General features: G+C 45.3%; 1 protein-coding gene and 1 long non-coding RNA gene across 3 annotated transcripts in view; one reads left to right on the top strand and one right to left on the bottom strand.

Annotated features, from left to right (window-relative positions):
* Positions 1-8,451, bottom strand: part of SLCO3A1 (solute carrier organic anion transporter family member 3A1) — a 213,186-nt gene extending 204,735 nt beyond the window's left edge. The window contains exon 1 of one of the 2 annotated variants that reach the window (XM_037910666.2): positions 8,060-8,451. In XM_037910666.2, coding sequence (XP_037766594.1) covers positions 8,060-8,233 — 174 coding nt within the window. In that variant the 5' untranslated portion in view covers positions 8,234-8,451. The remainder of the gene's footprint in view (positions 1-8,059) is intronic. The other variant, XM_043523691.1, reaches the window with a different exon arrangement.
* Positions 7,314-13,055, top strand: LOC114019610. The gene is made up of 3 exons (XR_003564644.3): positions 7,314-7,446; positions 11,234-11,404; positions 12,706-13,055. It is a non-coding gene; the product is annotated as an uncharacterized LOC114019610 (long non-coding RNA).
* The last annotated feature ends 4,277 nt before the right edge of the window (positions 13,056-17,332 follow it).

The raw sequence follows: 17,332 nt of genomic DNA, 5'->3' as shown, positions 1-17,332 counted from the left end.
GCCGCGGTTCGCTGCTCCAGGCCAATGGACGGCGGAACAAGTTTAGGAACCCCTGGTGTAGACCCAGCTAGGTCAACAGAAAAATGCTTCCATCAACCTAGCTACTGCTGCTCAGAGAGGTGGAGTTCCTACAGTGACAATGCCAGTCTGCATCTGCACAGCAGGGTTATAGAGGCATAGCTATTCTATAGCAGTGTCCATAATGTAGGTAGGACATAAAAAAGCCAACCAACCAACCAAAAATACCATGCTGTTCTTACAGTGGTGCTGTCATCCAGGAGGTAGACACAGAAAACAAAAGATAAAGACGTGTTAATTTCAAGGTCAATTAGAAATGCAGGGAAATCAGATCCGTGATTGCCAAATGGGAAGGGACATCATCAGGGAAAACACATTTTGCTTTTCTGCTTCCTAAGCAGCAGGGAAGGAAAACAATACATACACAAACAACTCTGTCTCTTTAGTTACTGAGTTCTCCCTTTCATGCCGTGAGCAGTCATTTTGAATCCTTGATTATTGGAAGTGTGAGAGCCTAGGAGCCCCATTGTGCCAGATGCTCCACAAACCAAGCTAAAAGACAGTCCCCACCCCCAGGCAGGTCAATTATTATATGTGTAGCTCCACCAGCGTACTAGCATTTCAAGTGGGGCTTGGAAACAAATTGTTGGCTGCTGGATTCAGGACACCTGAATTCAGTTCCCAGGTCTGCGACACACTTGCGTGCCACTGGGAAAGTCATGTTTCTCATCCCTAAAACAGGAAGTATTATTGCACTCTTCTCCCCTCCTCTGTCTCTCTTGTCTATTTAGATTGTAAGGTCTTTGGGACAGGGATTGTCTCTTCCTATGGGATTTCAAGTTCGGATTTCCAGGCAGTACTACTGGTGGGGAGAAGTGCCAGAGACTCCATGAATTCCACTCTGGACTTTTCTGTTGCTATTGATTTTACATGGAAGGCACTCAGACATCACGACGGGCAGCAGTATAAAGCCCAAGATAGATCAATACGGTGATACAAATAATCAGCATGAAGAGGAAGAATGGCTGGTGGTTATAGCAGGGTGATGTGGAATCAGGGCTCCTGGGTTCTATTTCTCAGTCTGCCACTGAGTTGTTATGAAACCTTGTAAGTCTAAAACATCTCAGTACTTCACGATTTTGTTGGCCCACCTAGACAATAGAAACAGTAGTTCTTACTTACTTCAATCAAAGGCTTGTTTGGCGGAGAGGTAGAGTGCAAAGTACTGTCATGTAGTACATATCGATTTCATACTATCGTATGGCTATTCATTGAAGTACCTGGCCAGATCCTCATCTAGTGTTAACCTGAATTTGTTTGAAGTCAACGGAGCTACACCAGTTCACATTTGCTAAGAATCTGCCCCATTAAGTACTACTTTAATTGTGTGTGGAATACACTTATGTTTGCTTGTATGAAAGGACGGTTTGGAAGCAGGGTAAATACATAAAGAAAAGAACAGTTCCTCTTTCATACTGTACATACAGAACAACTCCACAATGCTCTTGGATCCAGTTCATTCTGCTGTCCAATTCAAGGCCCCTTCAACCACTAATTATGTTTATAATACTTCAGGCCATTAAAATACACACAGATATGATTGGCCATTGCCATGCATATGTGAGGCAAAGGTATTTTGGAAGCTCAGGCTGGCCAAAGACAAGGAAAGCAGTAGAGGACTTTGGTCTTGTGATGGCTCTTAGTACTTTTAAGCAGCTGATCATTCCTCCAGAGATCAAAAGTACTTGTTGTGCCCCAAAGGAAAACAGCAGCAGAAGCTACTGTTAAGCATTTCTCTACTTAAAAAAATTAATTCATGAAACTAATCAGCCCAAACGCCTGCTGTAGGATCAGACATTTAATCCTTTACGCATTTAATCAAAAACCATAATCAAAACATGCATTCTGCAAAAGACAAAGAACAGACACGTACTATAGCATTCTTCATCTTTATAATGCTACCCATATAAATACTTATCTATTAGCAGCAAGTAAAAGAAGGTCCCAAACCAAAATCCCAAATACGATCTCCCCCAAGCTTTAGGGGAGTTCAAAATCCAAGCCCAGATCTCGATCAGAATGTTGCAAATGATTTGCAGTGGTTTGCAATGCAAAAGCTTTCCAATGGGTCAAACCCAAACTCCTGATCTGAACATCCCCAGGAATTTGAAGAACATCCCCAGCATCTTGATCTGGATGGGGTTGATACCCATTTTGCAGTCACAGACCCTCTCTGACCCCAAAATAAGAAACATCAGAAGGATCCTCACACAGCAAGTAGAAACGTTATCAAACCAGCAGTTTTTGTTCAGTGCCAGAATGACTTTCAGCTGCAAAACAGACAATATTCTCTAATGGAAAAGGCGCATCAGAGACAGCTTCCCAGAAATAACACAGCCAGCAAAGATGTATCACAGAAAAATGACCCGTAAATGACAACCAGACAATTCCTGGCAAATTCCATCCCAACCAAACATTTCTTTTCACTCTACATTATTTTAAAAAATACCCAAGTGGCAAACATATTAACTTTACAGCTAGTTCCTCAGCACTGCTAAGAAAGAGGTTTTAATGCAAATTCTCACTATAGGAAAATAATTACTTGAATCAAAATTATGTGATAAACTAGCAGGAGAAAGCTTGCCTTGGGGTTAAGCCAGTGGACTGGAGCTCTGGGTTCCATTGCTTGCGTTATCACAGTCTGACTTCGGATGAATCAGTTGGGCCCTGGTCCTGCAGGATTTAACTCAATGGAAGCTTTGCCACTGAGTTCAAAGAGCGTAGGATCAAGCTTCAGTGCCTCAGTTTCTCATCTGAAAAATTGGGATGATAGTTCCCTCCTCCCATTGTTTTTAGCTGTCTTGTCTAGTTACATTGGGGGCAGGGAATGCCTCTTACTATCTGTCTGTACTGCACCAAGCGTGATGGGGCCTCAGCCTCAACTGGGACTTCGAAGTGCTAGTATACTCAAAATATTTCTAAGAAATGTCCAATGAAGATCTGGATTCAAATCCTCCTCCCACGGGAGTTGGAGCATGTCTGCATCACGGGAACATCTTTTTTCTTTCTTAGTGACCTATAGTGAAATAACTGCATAATATGTGCCATGTTTGCTAATCTTCGGTGTCTGTGTGGGTTTTTTTTTTAAACTGACGCAAGCCAAAGATGTCAGAGCCAGCGCAGTTATGCTGGTCACTAAGAACTGTATTCTTGTGCCTAAGGGCAGAGTCTGGTTGAGGGGCTTTTTGATTGTGTATACCGCTGCTGGAATCATTTTGGTGATTATTTCTTCTTGAATTCGGCATTTAAAAAGCTTTGTAACATAATTCTGGATACAAAAATAAGAACAGGCTGAGTATTTCCTCAGATACCAAATGCAAGCACATTCCCAATCTCATACAGACCTAAAGCACACTCAGTTTTGCACCTATATTAAGGGGGCCTGTTGCCAGCTCCAGCTAACATTTATTCCATGGTAAAGCTCTGCAGAGGGAGTTGAGTACAGTCCTCTAAAGTTTTCTTTCAGGAAACTAAAAAAACAGTTTTGCATTCATTTCCATGTGAGCTCCAACATACTAAGAGGTTCCAAAAGTTATTTTTCCTTTGCATCCTTTATGCTAACCAATCCTCCTCCATCACTCGACAAAACACATGAATAACTGCATTCAAAGCTGTTTATAGCAAACAGACATCTCAGTAGATCCTTGTAAAAACAGGTGCACAAAAGCATAGTATTTTTCAAACATATTTCCCATATGCATGCCCGTTATCTAAACGGCCCTTGACTTCAGCAGATGTTATGTCCTCACAACTAGGTCAGTTTGCACTGGAGCTATCTGAGGCTAAAGACAGAGGAGAGAAAATTAAATTGTGCTCCTGCTCCACAGATGTTGGCTGTCAAACAGATCTCTTCTTGTACGCTAAAGCAATGAATTCACCACCAGTTATGCAGAGATTTGAGTGGCAGGGAGATAAAACATCTTGGTGATCAACCGTCAGGTGCACTTGCTGCATTATCTCCACTTAAACTATTCCAAAATATAATGAAAGTAAGAGTTCAGGGAAATAACTGTTGCCAAGGTATCCGAATCAGCCTCATCTAAATCACTGTCACTGTGCATGGCCAGCATGACTGATCATACTGCTGCATTTGTTTGAAAGATCTTGGCTCCGGCCTTTCACTGTTCGTGCTATTGGCACTTTATTCGTCGTACACACAAGTAAAGATAGTAAATCTCGGTTTTCACCTGTGGGCCTATGCTGCAGAAGAAGAAGAAAAAAATCCCATCTTTTCAAGTTGCTGCTTAAAATCTTGAGCCACTTGTTGGCAGCCTTCTGCAGCAGGAAAGGCTGCCGTTGATGAGCTGCTCTTTCACTGCTGTCGCGACAATTGCCGATAAATTCTATTTTCAAAAAGGACACAGGACAATTTGACTAAGCCAAACAAATTTTTCAGCGAACATGCAAATAACAGGGAGCGTGCCCCAGCCTCAAAAATTAAGCATGCAGAGGAGGTTATCATTTGCATACGCGATGCAAAACAGGCTCATAATAAGGATAGGTACACACAGTCATTTCACATATGTAAATTACAGCAGACAAGTGCAGTGTAACTGACAAATGCTCTGGAAGGTAATGACCATCAAACTTTCCAGAAGATTTCACATATAATCTCAAAGAGACAGTCTGATTAAACATACACATCTACTACTTGGAGTCCTGGGGTATTTTGCCACTGAACTGAGCAGGACGACTGAGCTATATAGATGATTACTATAGTATCATAGCCATTCATGGTGCTTTACAGACACACGCAAAAAGAGAGCCGTGACCCAAGAACACAGCAGCTACAGGATGGCTGGAGAGAGCGTGTACACACACAGCTCATGCTTGTGTGGGTATATAAATAAGATTAGATAATACACATGCAGAATCTGCACATATGTAAGAAGTTTTTTATTTCCCTAAGAAACCAGTGACCACTAGCAAATTCCATAGTGTCAAAGCAAAGCACAACTAGGAGTGAGTTATTCAGTCAGGCCTAACAAGCAAGCTCCCGCCCCCCCGCTTTTCAGAAGTTAAGTTTTCCAGTCATCCTCACTGTGTGCGTGACACAGCAGAAATGAATTCTGAGCAAGCCAGTCTGTCACTCCCTCCCTAAAAGGTAATTCCCCCCCCCCCCCCCCCACCGGCTCCAGGAGTTACAAATAACTAAGGAAAGTTATGTGGTCAAGCAAAATGGAACCATGAATGTGTTATTTGGTTATTTCTAATAAGGCAAAATAAGGAGTTTATTCAACTTCCCAGCAGTATTACATATCGTAATTATACCACATAGCATTTCCCTATTTGCTTTCCCTTCTCTGTTCTCAGTGGCTTCCTTCTCAGCCAGAGTTGTCACTCAGGGCTCAGTCTTGCGATCCATGCATGCTCATGCAAATAGTCCTTACTCGTATGAGTAGTTCCAATGGGTTAAATTCTGCTCCCAGTCACCTCTGTGCAATTCTGTAGTACTTCCACTGATTTCAATGTACAGAGTTACTCCAGATTTTCACCACTGTTACTGAGAATAGGATTTGGGACACCTGGTCTGAATAAGGACCAGGTCCTCAGCCTTGACATCAGTATTTTATGAAACATTTCCCACGCCTGCTCAGGGACAAGTTTCTCCACAGATGCTAGTGCAGGTGGGGAAATGCTAGTGTAGACACAGCCATTTACATATTGCTCTTCAAATGAAATTCCACATTTGCATCTGTTAGTTGTACTAAAGACTGTCTGGTGTTTGTTGAGGCTGAATAATAAGTGATACAGGAAAACAGCAGCTCTAATCACTGGCCTTGGTTCACGCTGTGATATTTTTCATTGGCTAGTTGTCTAGTACTGTTTATAGATCTGGCTGGGTGTTAATGCAGGATATCCTGCTGTACAAGATAAAAGTTTGACGATAGCATGCTGTTAAAAGAGATGGAGGAGGGTAAAATTTAGCAAGGCCTATGTCAAATTTATACCCCCAAAAGGCAGAGGTGCCAGAGTCTCCCTGAATTCCATCTGGAGCTTCATTGTTGCTACTGATTTTACATGGTCAGCATTCAGATACTACGGTGATGGATGTGCGTAAACCGCTACGATCGTAAAAATTCACATGAATTCCCTCTACTGGTGCCACTGAAAGCGAGACCATCTAAGTGGTATATTATTCCTTGGTTTATTAGTCTAGCATCAGGTTGTGCCTCACTCATTCACACTGACAGGTAGCTCCCACTGAAATCGGGGTACCTACCCATGAAGTAAGATACTACTCAGTGTGAGTAAAGCATGGCACAAGCTGTCACTTAAAACATTAAATATCCGTAGAAGCTCATATAATCTGATTTCATTGCTGAATTTAAAGCGTGGTGCATTTTATTATACATATATAAAGCTACATGCTTTGCTATATGGAAACAACTGCAAATTTTTATTTCATATGCTAGGGCATATTAATGGTGCTTATTATAGTTACATATCAGTTTAAGTTACAGACGGTCTACCATACTATGCGGGATGAGAGAGATTTTCAAGAACCTATTTAGAAACGCAAGTGCCATGGGCTTTCAATTGGATCTATGCCCCTAAATCACCTAGGCTGTTTTGGGGAAAAAAATCCCACTCATATTTACACACGCTGGAAGAAGAATATGTTTCAGTTCCGGAGGCTGTCCCAACACACATGCAAGGGTGTGCCTGTTTCTACAGAGGTGTCCCTAAGTTGTTCACACAGAAAGCAAACTCAGTTTGACCTACATCATTTTCTCACTCTTTTACTATTACCTCTGCCTTTGATACCAGACACAAGGACCTTGCCATAACAACAGACCTCATTATGTAGCTTCTGTGATGGACAATCTACAGCACTTTTACCTAACAGTGAAGATTTGTGGTGGTGTTGTGCTTACCAGTGTATCACTTGACTAGCACAAGGAATACCAGTAACACAGGGGAGATGGAATAAATGCCTTATTCTATCTACTTCGTATCTATTCAACAGAACTCGGGCACTGTGACATTTGATCTCAGTCACCGGCCAGCTGGAAACCCAGCAACCCTACCGATCTATTCCGTACGCCCACTAAATGCGCTTGGCTTTGGAAACCAGCCCCCCCAGTCTCCCTAGAGTTAGACAGGCACACGAACAAGAGACACAGAAGAAGGGTAACCCCTCGGCAGTGCTGAGTCACTTACAACAGCCAAGCGTTTCACAGCTTAAACACGATTGCTCCCCCTTGGGATTTTGCAAGCCACGTTGCTGTGGGTTAACGGAAACACCCTTCCACTTCCCCTTGTCTTTTTCTGCAATCACCAGACACATTCACAGAAGCGGCCGATAGGAAATTCACCTTTAAGCCTTAGCCGGAGAAAGTACAGCGACTTGCAGCCGCTCATCAGGTATTGTAACTTTAGCCACCGCCGCAGTGGAAGATGGCTCTCGAGGAGAGGGGGGGAAAGGAAACCGCTACCCATACAGCCCGGGGACCAGATCTGGGCCACACACTTCACCGCATCGAGCTTGTCTGTTGCATCAAACAATTGCGGGTTGCCAAGTGGGACGCACAGAAAGTGCTCGGTCAATTACGCGTGTGTGTCTGTCTATCTGTCTCCCATTTACTGGCGGGGAATGAGCAGAGAACCGAAAGACACGAAGCGAAGCGAGGAGCACACCGCTCTGGCGCTCCTAAATACAGAGCAGGAAGCGGAGGCAGGAGTAGATTTAGCGGAGACGGGTCACCCCGGCCGGGGCCAGGGCGCAGCGGCCAGCCCCGGCACTGGGGAGACGATACCGCATCAGGCTACCTGAGGATCGAAAGCCCAGCCCCAGGGTTAGCTCCCGGCCCTTTCCCCTCTGCAGTCTGGGGCGCCAATGCCTCCCGGCCCCCTCCTCGATGGCTGGGGCTCTCCATCCCCTCTGCAGCACTTGCTGAGAGCCTCTTGCTCGGGGGCGGGGGGAGCGGATCCTGCTGTCCCTAGACATGCCCCGTGCCCGGGGCCGGCACACACTCACCAGGTAGGCGCCCACCGTGCCCTGGGCCAGCATCAGGGCGCACTCGGACACCAGGAAGATCTTGATGTTGGAGAAGCAGGAGACCTTCTTTTTCCGCTTCTTATTCCCCTGCGCCTCGTCCCCCTGCAGCTCGCCGCCGCCGCCCGCGGAGCCCCCGGGCTTCTTCCCCTGCATCCTTCCTCCGCCGCCGCTTCCCCGCGCCCAGCAGCTCCCGGCTCCCGCTGCTGCCGGGCTGCCAAGGGGCTGGAGGGGCGCAGCGGGGCTCCTGCGTCCCCGGCTGCTCTCCTCCGCCTCCGCCGGAGCGGGGTGTGCCAATCACAGCGGCCGCTGCCCGGCCCCTGCTTCTCTTCTGGCTGCCAGGGCCAGCTCCCCACCTCCTCCTCCGCTAGCCCTGCCTCCCTCCCTCCTTCCTCTCCTCCTCCGCTCGCCCTGCTGCGCACGGGCTGGCAGCGCCGCTGTCTCTCGCCAGCCCGGCTCCAGCCAAGCGCGCTCCCCCTCCTCCTGCGGCTGCAGCCGGCGGAGGGCGGGGAGTGGCTGTGTGGGGGGCAAAGAAAGGGGTTTGAGCCTGGGCTAAGGGGGCTGCTGGGCTGGCCTGTCCCGGGACAGGCAGGGCAGGGAGCGATGCAGCCCCTCCCGGAGTCCCAGCGGCAGCTCTTAGCAAGGGGCAGTGCCCATCGCAGCCCATTTCCCCACGGTGGCAAGAAGGATCCAGCTGCTGAACGGATCCCGCCAGCTCTGCTGCCCCGGCGACCTCCAGCTGCCCACCCGCTCCCTGGCACCCACCAGCCCACAGCTCCTGGGCACTGACTGGTGGACCCCAGCTCCCTCGCCCATGCCAACCCCAGGCAGACCCCCAGCGCCCTGGCGCTGACCAACAGAGTCCAGACAATAAACAGACAATTCTCGGGCCCCAGCCAAGGATTCAGGCAATCCCACTGCTCCCCTGCACATCGGTGGCGTCTCCTTTCGCGCCAGCACTCCCCAGGCGGCTGGTTATATATACTGACTGCGGGGTGCCTGCCCTTAGCGTGTAAGAGCCCCCAGAAATATCGGATGCAGAGATTTTTTTCGAGAACAGCCATTAGCCAGCTCCTTTCCCCAACGGCGTGGTTCAACTCGGTGCTGCTCCCTCTGGCACTTTGGAGGGAGAGGGGGTGGATCCCAGGCTACCAGCATTACAATTCGCTCTAGTTTTTGGACCCTTGTGACTTTTGTTCCTAGTGCAACCTGCTTTACTGCCTCTTAGGAGCAAGATCAGAAATGTTAGATGTTCCCATCAGGAAAATGGGGAGGGGGAAGGGGAATATTCTGATACCATGGGGAAGGGCCCAGTAGGAAAGTCTAGGTAGAGAGAAAGCACGTGCAGAAGTTTGTTTGAACACAAGCCTCGGCAAAAAAGGGAACTGTGGACAATACAGCCAGATCCTCAGCTAATGTGAATGGCCATAGCTCTGCTGACTGCAGAAGAGGTACAATGAGCTACAGCAGCTGAGGATCCAGCCCCATCTCGTTTCTGGTCATGCACTTGCTTTTATGTGTCTGAAAACACATGGACTTTCGGCCACTAAGAACCCTACCAAAAGCAAGTTATGCTGCTGGCAGACAATTAATGAGAATGGAAATCCACTCCCAATACCGCTTTCTATGCCCCTGACAAGCTCTTATTCTAAGGTATATGCATGACCACTTCTCCTTCTAATCGTCACTTGCTTTACATTGTCACCAGCTCCAGAGTTCTAATGTCAAGAGATCTCCTTTTAAAGACCACTGTATAGCACTTCTACCATTACAGATCACATTCCTTCTCCGTCCAGCAGCAAAAACCTGAGCTCCTGCTTTTCTCTGAGGGCATACCTTTCAAGTTTGAGTGTGCATTCTCATATTCTATCATCGTTTCTTACCTTATTAATTCCCCAACCACTGGTATGTGGACCAGGCATTACGGGAAATTCTGGTTTTTGTGGATAGTACTTGCATTTGGAAATTCTGCTTGTTGGGCTTTTTGTATGGGTAGCTGGGTAGTGATCTGTGACAAAGGTCAGCATGGATGAGCTGCTAAACCCTTCTAGCCTCCAGTTCTATGAGGATATAGGATAAGTGCAGTAAAAAGTGCCTAAATGATTCAGGAACCCAAGTCCCATTTTCAAAAGTGATTTAGGCACTGATTGAAAAAGTCACTTTTTCAAATGGGACTTGGTGCTTTTGAAAATGTTCCCCCATCATCAGTCAGGGCATCAGATAACCACTAACTGGCTTAAAGTAGAAGGGTCTTCATTTTTCATTTGAAAAATTGCCTTTTTGAAAAGCTGGGAGGGTTGCAAAAAGGCAATGAGAAATTAATAACTGTTTGATAAGCTATTGCAATCATATTTAAAATAATTCATTTTAAATCTCTTTAAACTGAAAAGGGTCCATTTCAAACACTTACTAAAAATGCTTAAGTTGTTTTCATTTCAAACTAGTTTTTCCATTCCTTGACCAGCCCTCCATTCAGGTTAGTCCATATAGTTGCCTAGTAACGGCTTCCATGACTAAACAAAGAACAAGCACCTTCCTCTGAAGTGTGCAACAAGTCACTGTTAGGGGCAGGATATCAGAGGAGATGGACCATGGGTCTAACAATTGCGTTCATCTTTCTTCTCCCTCCTTAATAGGACAGAGTGAGAAGCTTCAATGCCTGGGATCAGGGAAGCGAGAGTCTTAGGTCTCCTTGGAGTGTCACAAAAGATTTCTACGTTAACATTTCAGGTTGAGGAGGCAGATGCACTGACACATCTATGACAAGGAGAACAGCTTCCTAAGGAATCCAAGTTTCATATTGATTGCCTGAGACTTCTGGCTGGATTGCAGGGCATTTTTATTCCAGCAAATAGCAGACATCAGGTACTCTGTCCTCCAGAGATAGTGTACCTGATTCTCCTCTCATTTATGCTGGGTTTCAAGCATTGTATAACTCCATTGACTTACTGTGGAATTGATCTGGTGTTAAGCAAAATAATTAAGTTCATTATATTTTCAGTCAGATACATCAATAGCCCTGGAATTCCCTTTTCCAGGTTTCCATAAATCTGTGGCATTGAAATATTTCAGCAGAGAATACATTGCAATTTCTCTGTCTTGCTGAAATGTGTTCTACCGATACTGATATTTTAGTAAGATATGTCATGTTCCCAGACTTCCAGGCCAGAGGAAACCATTCTGATCTAATCTGACTTCCTGCATAATACAAGCCAATAATTTCGACATCAACCCGATAACTCCTATTTGAGCTACAGCATCTCTTTTAGAAAGATATCCAATCTTGATTTAAAGATTTCAAGTGATGAAGATCCACCATAACCCTAGGTAAGTCGTACAGTTCTAATGAGTAATCACCCTCACTTAAAAATTTGCATCTTCTTTCTCATCTAATTTGTTTAGCTTCAGCTTCCAAACATTAGATCTCATTATTCCTCGTCTGCTAGCGTAAAGAACTGTCTATCAGCAGCAGTTTCTTCTCCATACGGTACTTGTAAAACTGTGATCGTTTCACCTCTTAACCTTCTCTTGAACAAATCAAATAGATTGAGTTTCCGTCGTCTCTCACTATAAGTTTCAGAGTAGCAGCCATGTTAGTCTGTATTTGCAAAAAGAAAAGGAGTACTTGTGGCACCTTAGAAACTAACAAATTTATTTGAGCGTAAGCTTTCGTGAGCTACAGCTCACTTCATCGGATGCTGTATTTTCCACTGCATGCATCCGATGAAGTGAGCTGTAGCTCACAAAATCTTATGCTCAAATAAATTTGTTAGTCTCTAAGGTGCCACAAATACTCCTTTTCTTTTTACTATAAGGTGTGTTTTCCAGACATTGATTCGTACTTGTAGCTCTTTTCAGCTGTTTATCGGTAGTCTGAATGAAGAATTATGCCTTTGTTGTGGGCTATTTTAAGCTGTCGACACACAACTTTTCTTTTCCCATTCCTAAAATCAGCAGCTATTGTTCACATCATCAAGCAAACATTTTCCTCATTTCTAGCCACATCTTTACCAGTTGATAAAGATTTTTAGAAGACAGACTGTTAGGACTATCTCAGGAATTTATATAGTCCCCCTTTACCATACCATCTGAACACCTCACGGAGGAGTTGTGAAGGTAAATACATTAAAAGTCATGAGGCACTATTCCCCCATTTTAGAGATGGGGAATTGAGGTGCAGAGAGACTTAAGTGACTTGTCCAAGGTTACACACAAAGCCTCTGGCGGAGCAGGAATTGAATCTGAGTCTCAACGTAGACAAGAGTGTAGACATACTGTAGACAAGCCCTGAGTCTAACCACTGGACGAACCTTCCTCTCTGGCTAAACACCTTTCTTTGAGTTCCATCCACAAATAGCAACCACAAGTTTTTGCAATAAACTAGAGAATCCAAAACATTCATAGCAAAGTAGCCAAGGACCAGACATTTAAGTCATTATACCAAATGTTTTCAGGAATCTGCTTCCACCAAAGTTTTATTATAGATTATAAGTTATTTTAATATAAGTCTCCAAAAATGCAATAATATTGTGATTTCCCCTCACTGAATAATGACATAAATTTAGAATTTTATTGATGGCAAGGAAAGAAAATATTGCAATGCCTCCATAATATGTTTTCCCTTTTAGAAAAAAAGGGGAAATGATTCCTTAAGAAAGAATCTCCTGGTATGGTTTGTGATTGGGACAGCATCTCCTGTCCAGCTCCTGATATCGTGCGCAGATGTACACCATTGACATCCACAGAAAACTACTGGTTAAGAGTTTCAAGGAGCCCTTTGATTTCTCTTTGGTGTTAAGCTGGAAGCCAGCTCTATAATAAATCTTGACTTCCCCCTCATGCTTTGCTTCAGGAAAATACAAAGTAACTATTGATGCCTATATTGTTATAGTATGTCATTAATAAGTTTATAAGCTTGGTGAAAAACAGACACATATAGAACACAGAACTAATAAAGAAAGCTAATTCTGTCTTTTAATGGTCACTCCCTCCCCATCATGAGAATACTTTTCTGTGCACATAAATCCCAATAAAGCCAATGGAGTAAGCATCTGGGGGAGAATAAGCTTTGGACATTTTGCCCATTTGTTTCTTGAGGAAAACTAGTTTTCTTTCTTTAAAGGTGAAATGAGATTATCACCACCTGCTGAGGCCCAACCAGGTTGAAAGGAAGGAGGAAGAAGAATGGGAAGGTGGCTCAAAGGGTTTGAACAGGCACCCAAGCTTTCCAGGATTTCTGCAATATGCCACGTCCTGCGAGCTTCACCCTCAGAACCTGCCAAAGCACAGAGCAGATGAAATACTTCACATTTCTCCTGTACCTTCCATCCAGAGGCAGTAATTCACAAAGACTCTACTCCCCGAGGTCATCAGTGGAGAAACTGAGGCACAGATTAACTGACTTGCCCAGTGTCACACCCCGAGATAGTGGCAATGCTAGGAATGGCCTGAGTGAAGGTGGGATTTTGTGCTGCCACCTGACATTTGCTCCCTCCACAGCTCTACCCTGTTATTTCCTCCTCCTAAAGGACATCCCGTAGGGTCAGACCTCTGCCGTGCCCTACAATTCTTTGCTTCATGCTACTTTTAAAGCCAGTACTGCAATGGGTGTTACAAAGGATTCTGGGACACCTGTAAGCCAGAGGTGGACACTGCAGAGGACTGTGCAGAAGCAGATGGAGGCCACGTGTGCAACAATGCCCCAAACAGCTGGTCAGAACTGACCAATTAGCAGCGGATTGCAGTGACAATCCACCAATGGCCCCTTGAGATGTGGGGCCATAGGTAGCCTTCTGCTTAGCTTGTGCCCCAGGTCAACCCTGGTTCATTACAAACCAAGCCAAGATCTCTCTTCCCTACCAGCACATCAAGTTGTAGAGCTGTGGTTACCAAACTTTTTACTTCGCGCCCCTCCACCCCATTAATGCCCTGCCCCCCGCCCATGGTTGGGAGCTGGACGCCAAAGCTGGGGCCGGAGTCGCATCCGAGCCAGGGTCCGAGGCTGGGGCTGTGACTGGGAGCAGAGCCGCAGGTGGGCGGGGCTGGGAGTGGAACCACAGCCAGGAGCTGGGGCAGAACGGCACTCCCTCCCCGCTCCCAATGGGGGCTGGCCCAGGCTCCACCGCACCCCCTCCGACTGTTCCTTCATGCCGAGAGAAGCACACCCCCAAAGTTTGGGGACCACTGTTGTGGAGGCTAAAAACTCTCCCCTCTCCCCCAAGTTCATACATCAACAGTAGCTGTCACCATTAATAAAGACTTCAGAACTCACACCTAGCAGGCAACTGTATTAATAGCAGGAGGTGGAACACAGAGCAGCTTGTGAGTCCCCTGTAGAGGGGACGTGGGTGAGCACCTCCTTTATCTGTAGGGTGACCAGATAGCGCTGAAGTTACACAGGAAGCTGGTCTGTACCATCAAGTGCCATCCCAGCAGTCCCATTCAGAGTCATATTTATAGACCCCAAACTGACTATTTAAGTTTCAGCACCTCAGTGGGATAAGATATGCCTTACACTACACTAGAGAGGGGATAGGGCGGAAGGGCTCCTGGTGTCCTAGGTGCCCACTCAGGAGGAGCCCAGGGGAGCAGAGAGAGGAGTTCAATTTGGGCTACTGCAGTGCGAGGGCTCTCAAAGGGGACAGGTCTGTGCAGGGGGTATGCTAGAAATTCCAGCTAGAGCACACTGCTGCGAGCACAGGCTACCTCTTTCCCGAGGTTTCTCGGCCTACTGCTCCTGGTATCTCTGGCAGTATTATATAGGCAGAATGGTAGTGATGAGCCTTCTGCTGCTCTTATTTCAAATGGTGTAAACCAGGAGCAGCTCCATTAACGTCAATGGAGATTCCCCAGGGAGATGAGAGCCAGGCCCAATGGCACTACTCAGACGGGGCATTTCTTTTCCTGTGCAACTTGCCTATGTAGAGGCTGAGTTGAGCTCAGCACGAGCCATTTGGATGAAGAGAACAGCCTCACATTGTGTGAGGTTTTCTCTGTCAAAATGCATTTACAAGTACCATAAATCGCATCTGCTTAATATCTCCCCACCCTGCAAAGCCCCACTTGGTATATTTGTATGGAGGAACAATGTCAGGCTAAGTAAATAAGGGATAATTTCAGAAATGGTTCAAAGCTAGGAACTAAAACAAACCCCCCGGCCATGCGAGATGAAAGCCTTCCATCATGACTTGGACAGAAGTTGTGTTCTGCAATTTTCTGATGCAAAATCCTGTGGAGGAGTCTGCCCCCTTAAGGTGGTGACAGAGAATGATTTTAATTACTTGCTAGTGCAGAATGCATGTGTGATTAAGGCATACATCTTGTTAAAGAGTTTCAGGAAAGTCCAGTGAATTGACTACAACAGAGATGGTGATGGGGAGTCAACTTTACATTGCAGTGACTTGTGGATCAGCAACAATAATTACAGGGCACCAACGACATGCTAACTTTCTTAATACAATTCCTTTTTATACAGATGTCAGACTTGATCACATTACTATTTTGAGTTCTGCCAGAGACCTGGGCTCGTTAAAAAGGCATTTCCTTCAGACAGACTGATTAGGTGCCTCGTTCCTTTCCCCTAGATGATGAAAGACTAGAGAGCATCTCACTAAAACTAAAAAAAATGTGGAAAATTAAGACATCCGTTTAACAAGAGGTACAAGTTCACCTTGAAGTCTCCCACTTAGCAAGTGGTCATAAAATAGGAGAGAGATTCGCAAATGAAAGAACTGGATGACAGTCTACATTTACACTGTATAAACCTAGCTCCTAACCCATAATTATGTTTTTCCAACTAATCAGGGCCCAAACCTGTGCGGTGCTGAATATCCCCAGCTTCCATTGACTCCAGTGGGAGATGAGGGCACATTGCACTAGGCCCTCAGCACCTCACAGGATCAGGCCCCAAATGGAAGCCAGAGTAACTTTTGGATTAAATCAATGTGACCTAACAAATACAGTGTAATTGCAGCATACCTGCAAATATTGACATGGGCCTTCCATTGCATTTAATGGGAGAGGTCATTTGCAGATTCAGAAATTGCGGAGCAAAGTACTAGACAATAGACTACAGCTTTCCATCCTGTTAATCAACATTTCATAAAGGAAATTATAATCCAAACTATAAGTCAATATTCAATAAAAACATTTGCTTAATTGCTTTGTTGTAAAGGAAGGGAGCTGGACACTGTAATGCTAGAACATGATTCTATCATTATTAGACCCATTTATAGAAGGGGAGACAGAAGCATGTGCTGGACATAGAGTAAAGGTAAATAAGTAGCAGTACACATGCTGGAAAATAAAATGGGATTAAATGCTAGTTTAGTTCAAAGGGGTTTTACGAGCATACGTTTCTTTCTGTTTTGAAGCACTTTGGAGCTAGAGCTTAATGCCTTCCCACTGAAGAGAGCTCAGTGCAGCGTGTGGAGCTTAGACAGATCCGTGTGCATTTACAAAGCCAGTACAATACTGGTAAGAGATACAGGTTTCTACAGAGCTAGTCTTCTACTTAGACCTGTAATAGCAATTTGGGATGTGCTCTTGTCCAGTCTCATTAGCAAAGCTGCATCGGACCTAGTCAGCACCTGAATGGGAAACCTTTAAGGAAACCCATGGTTGTGCAGGGAGCCGTGCTAGCCGAACTAGGGGGTATGTTTCCCTCAAAGTCCCTTCAGAACTAGTTTTCCAGATAGTAGCGAGTGCCTGGGTAGTGGTGGTGTGATCTTGCAGATGAGAATTCAAACCAAGGTCTCTCACTTAATGATACCATGACACTTTGTGTCCAATACAAATGGTAGCCCTAGCATGTCAGCCAAAGAGCCCTTTGTGCATTGCAGCTCCCTACTTTGTTTCTCTACTTTCAACTGGATACAGAACTGTTAAAATCATGTAAGTGTTGTCAGACAACTGCCACTTCCCCCATGTAGGTTAATGCATTTCAGCATTAAGGGAAGGAAAGGCCTCTATAAGTAAGTTGAAAGTGCTTTGAGATTATCAGGGATGGAAGGCAATTGAAAGCAGGTGGAATTCCCACTCTATTCTGAATAGGATATACACACTCTAAAAAAGCCAAGCTTACCCTTTCTTGGGGGTTGATTGTGTTAGTAAGAAACAACAGCAGCTCATCATAAACCTAAGCCATCTCCCAACACTTGGCAGCTGCTAATACCAGCACCTTCCCTGCAGTATTTCCCTGGTTTTACTGTCCACCCTTAAACTGGCTTCAGCCTTTTTATAATCTGGTTTGAGCTA

This window comes from Chelonia mydas, chromosome 10 (genome assembly GCF_015237465.2).
Source record: "Chelonia mydas isolate rCheMyd1 chromosome 10, rCheMyd1.pri.v2, whole genome shotgun sequence".
Lineage (NCBI taxonomy): Eukaryota > Metazoa > Chordata > Testudines > Cheloniidae > Chelonia > Chelonia mydas.
Note: the sequence above shows the minus strand (reverse complement) of the source record. Positions and strands in the feature narration are given on the sequence as shown.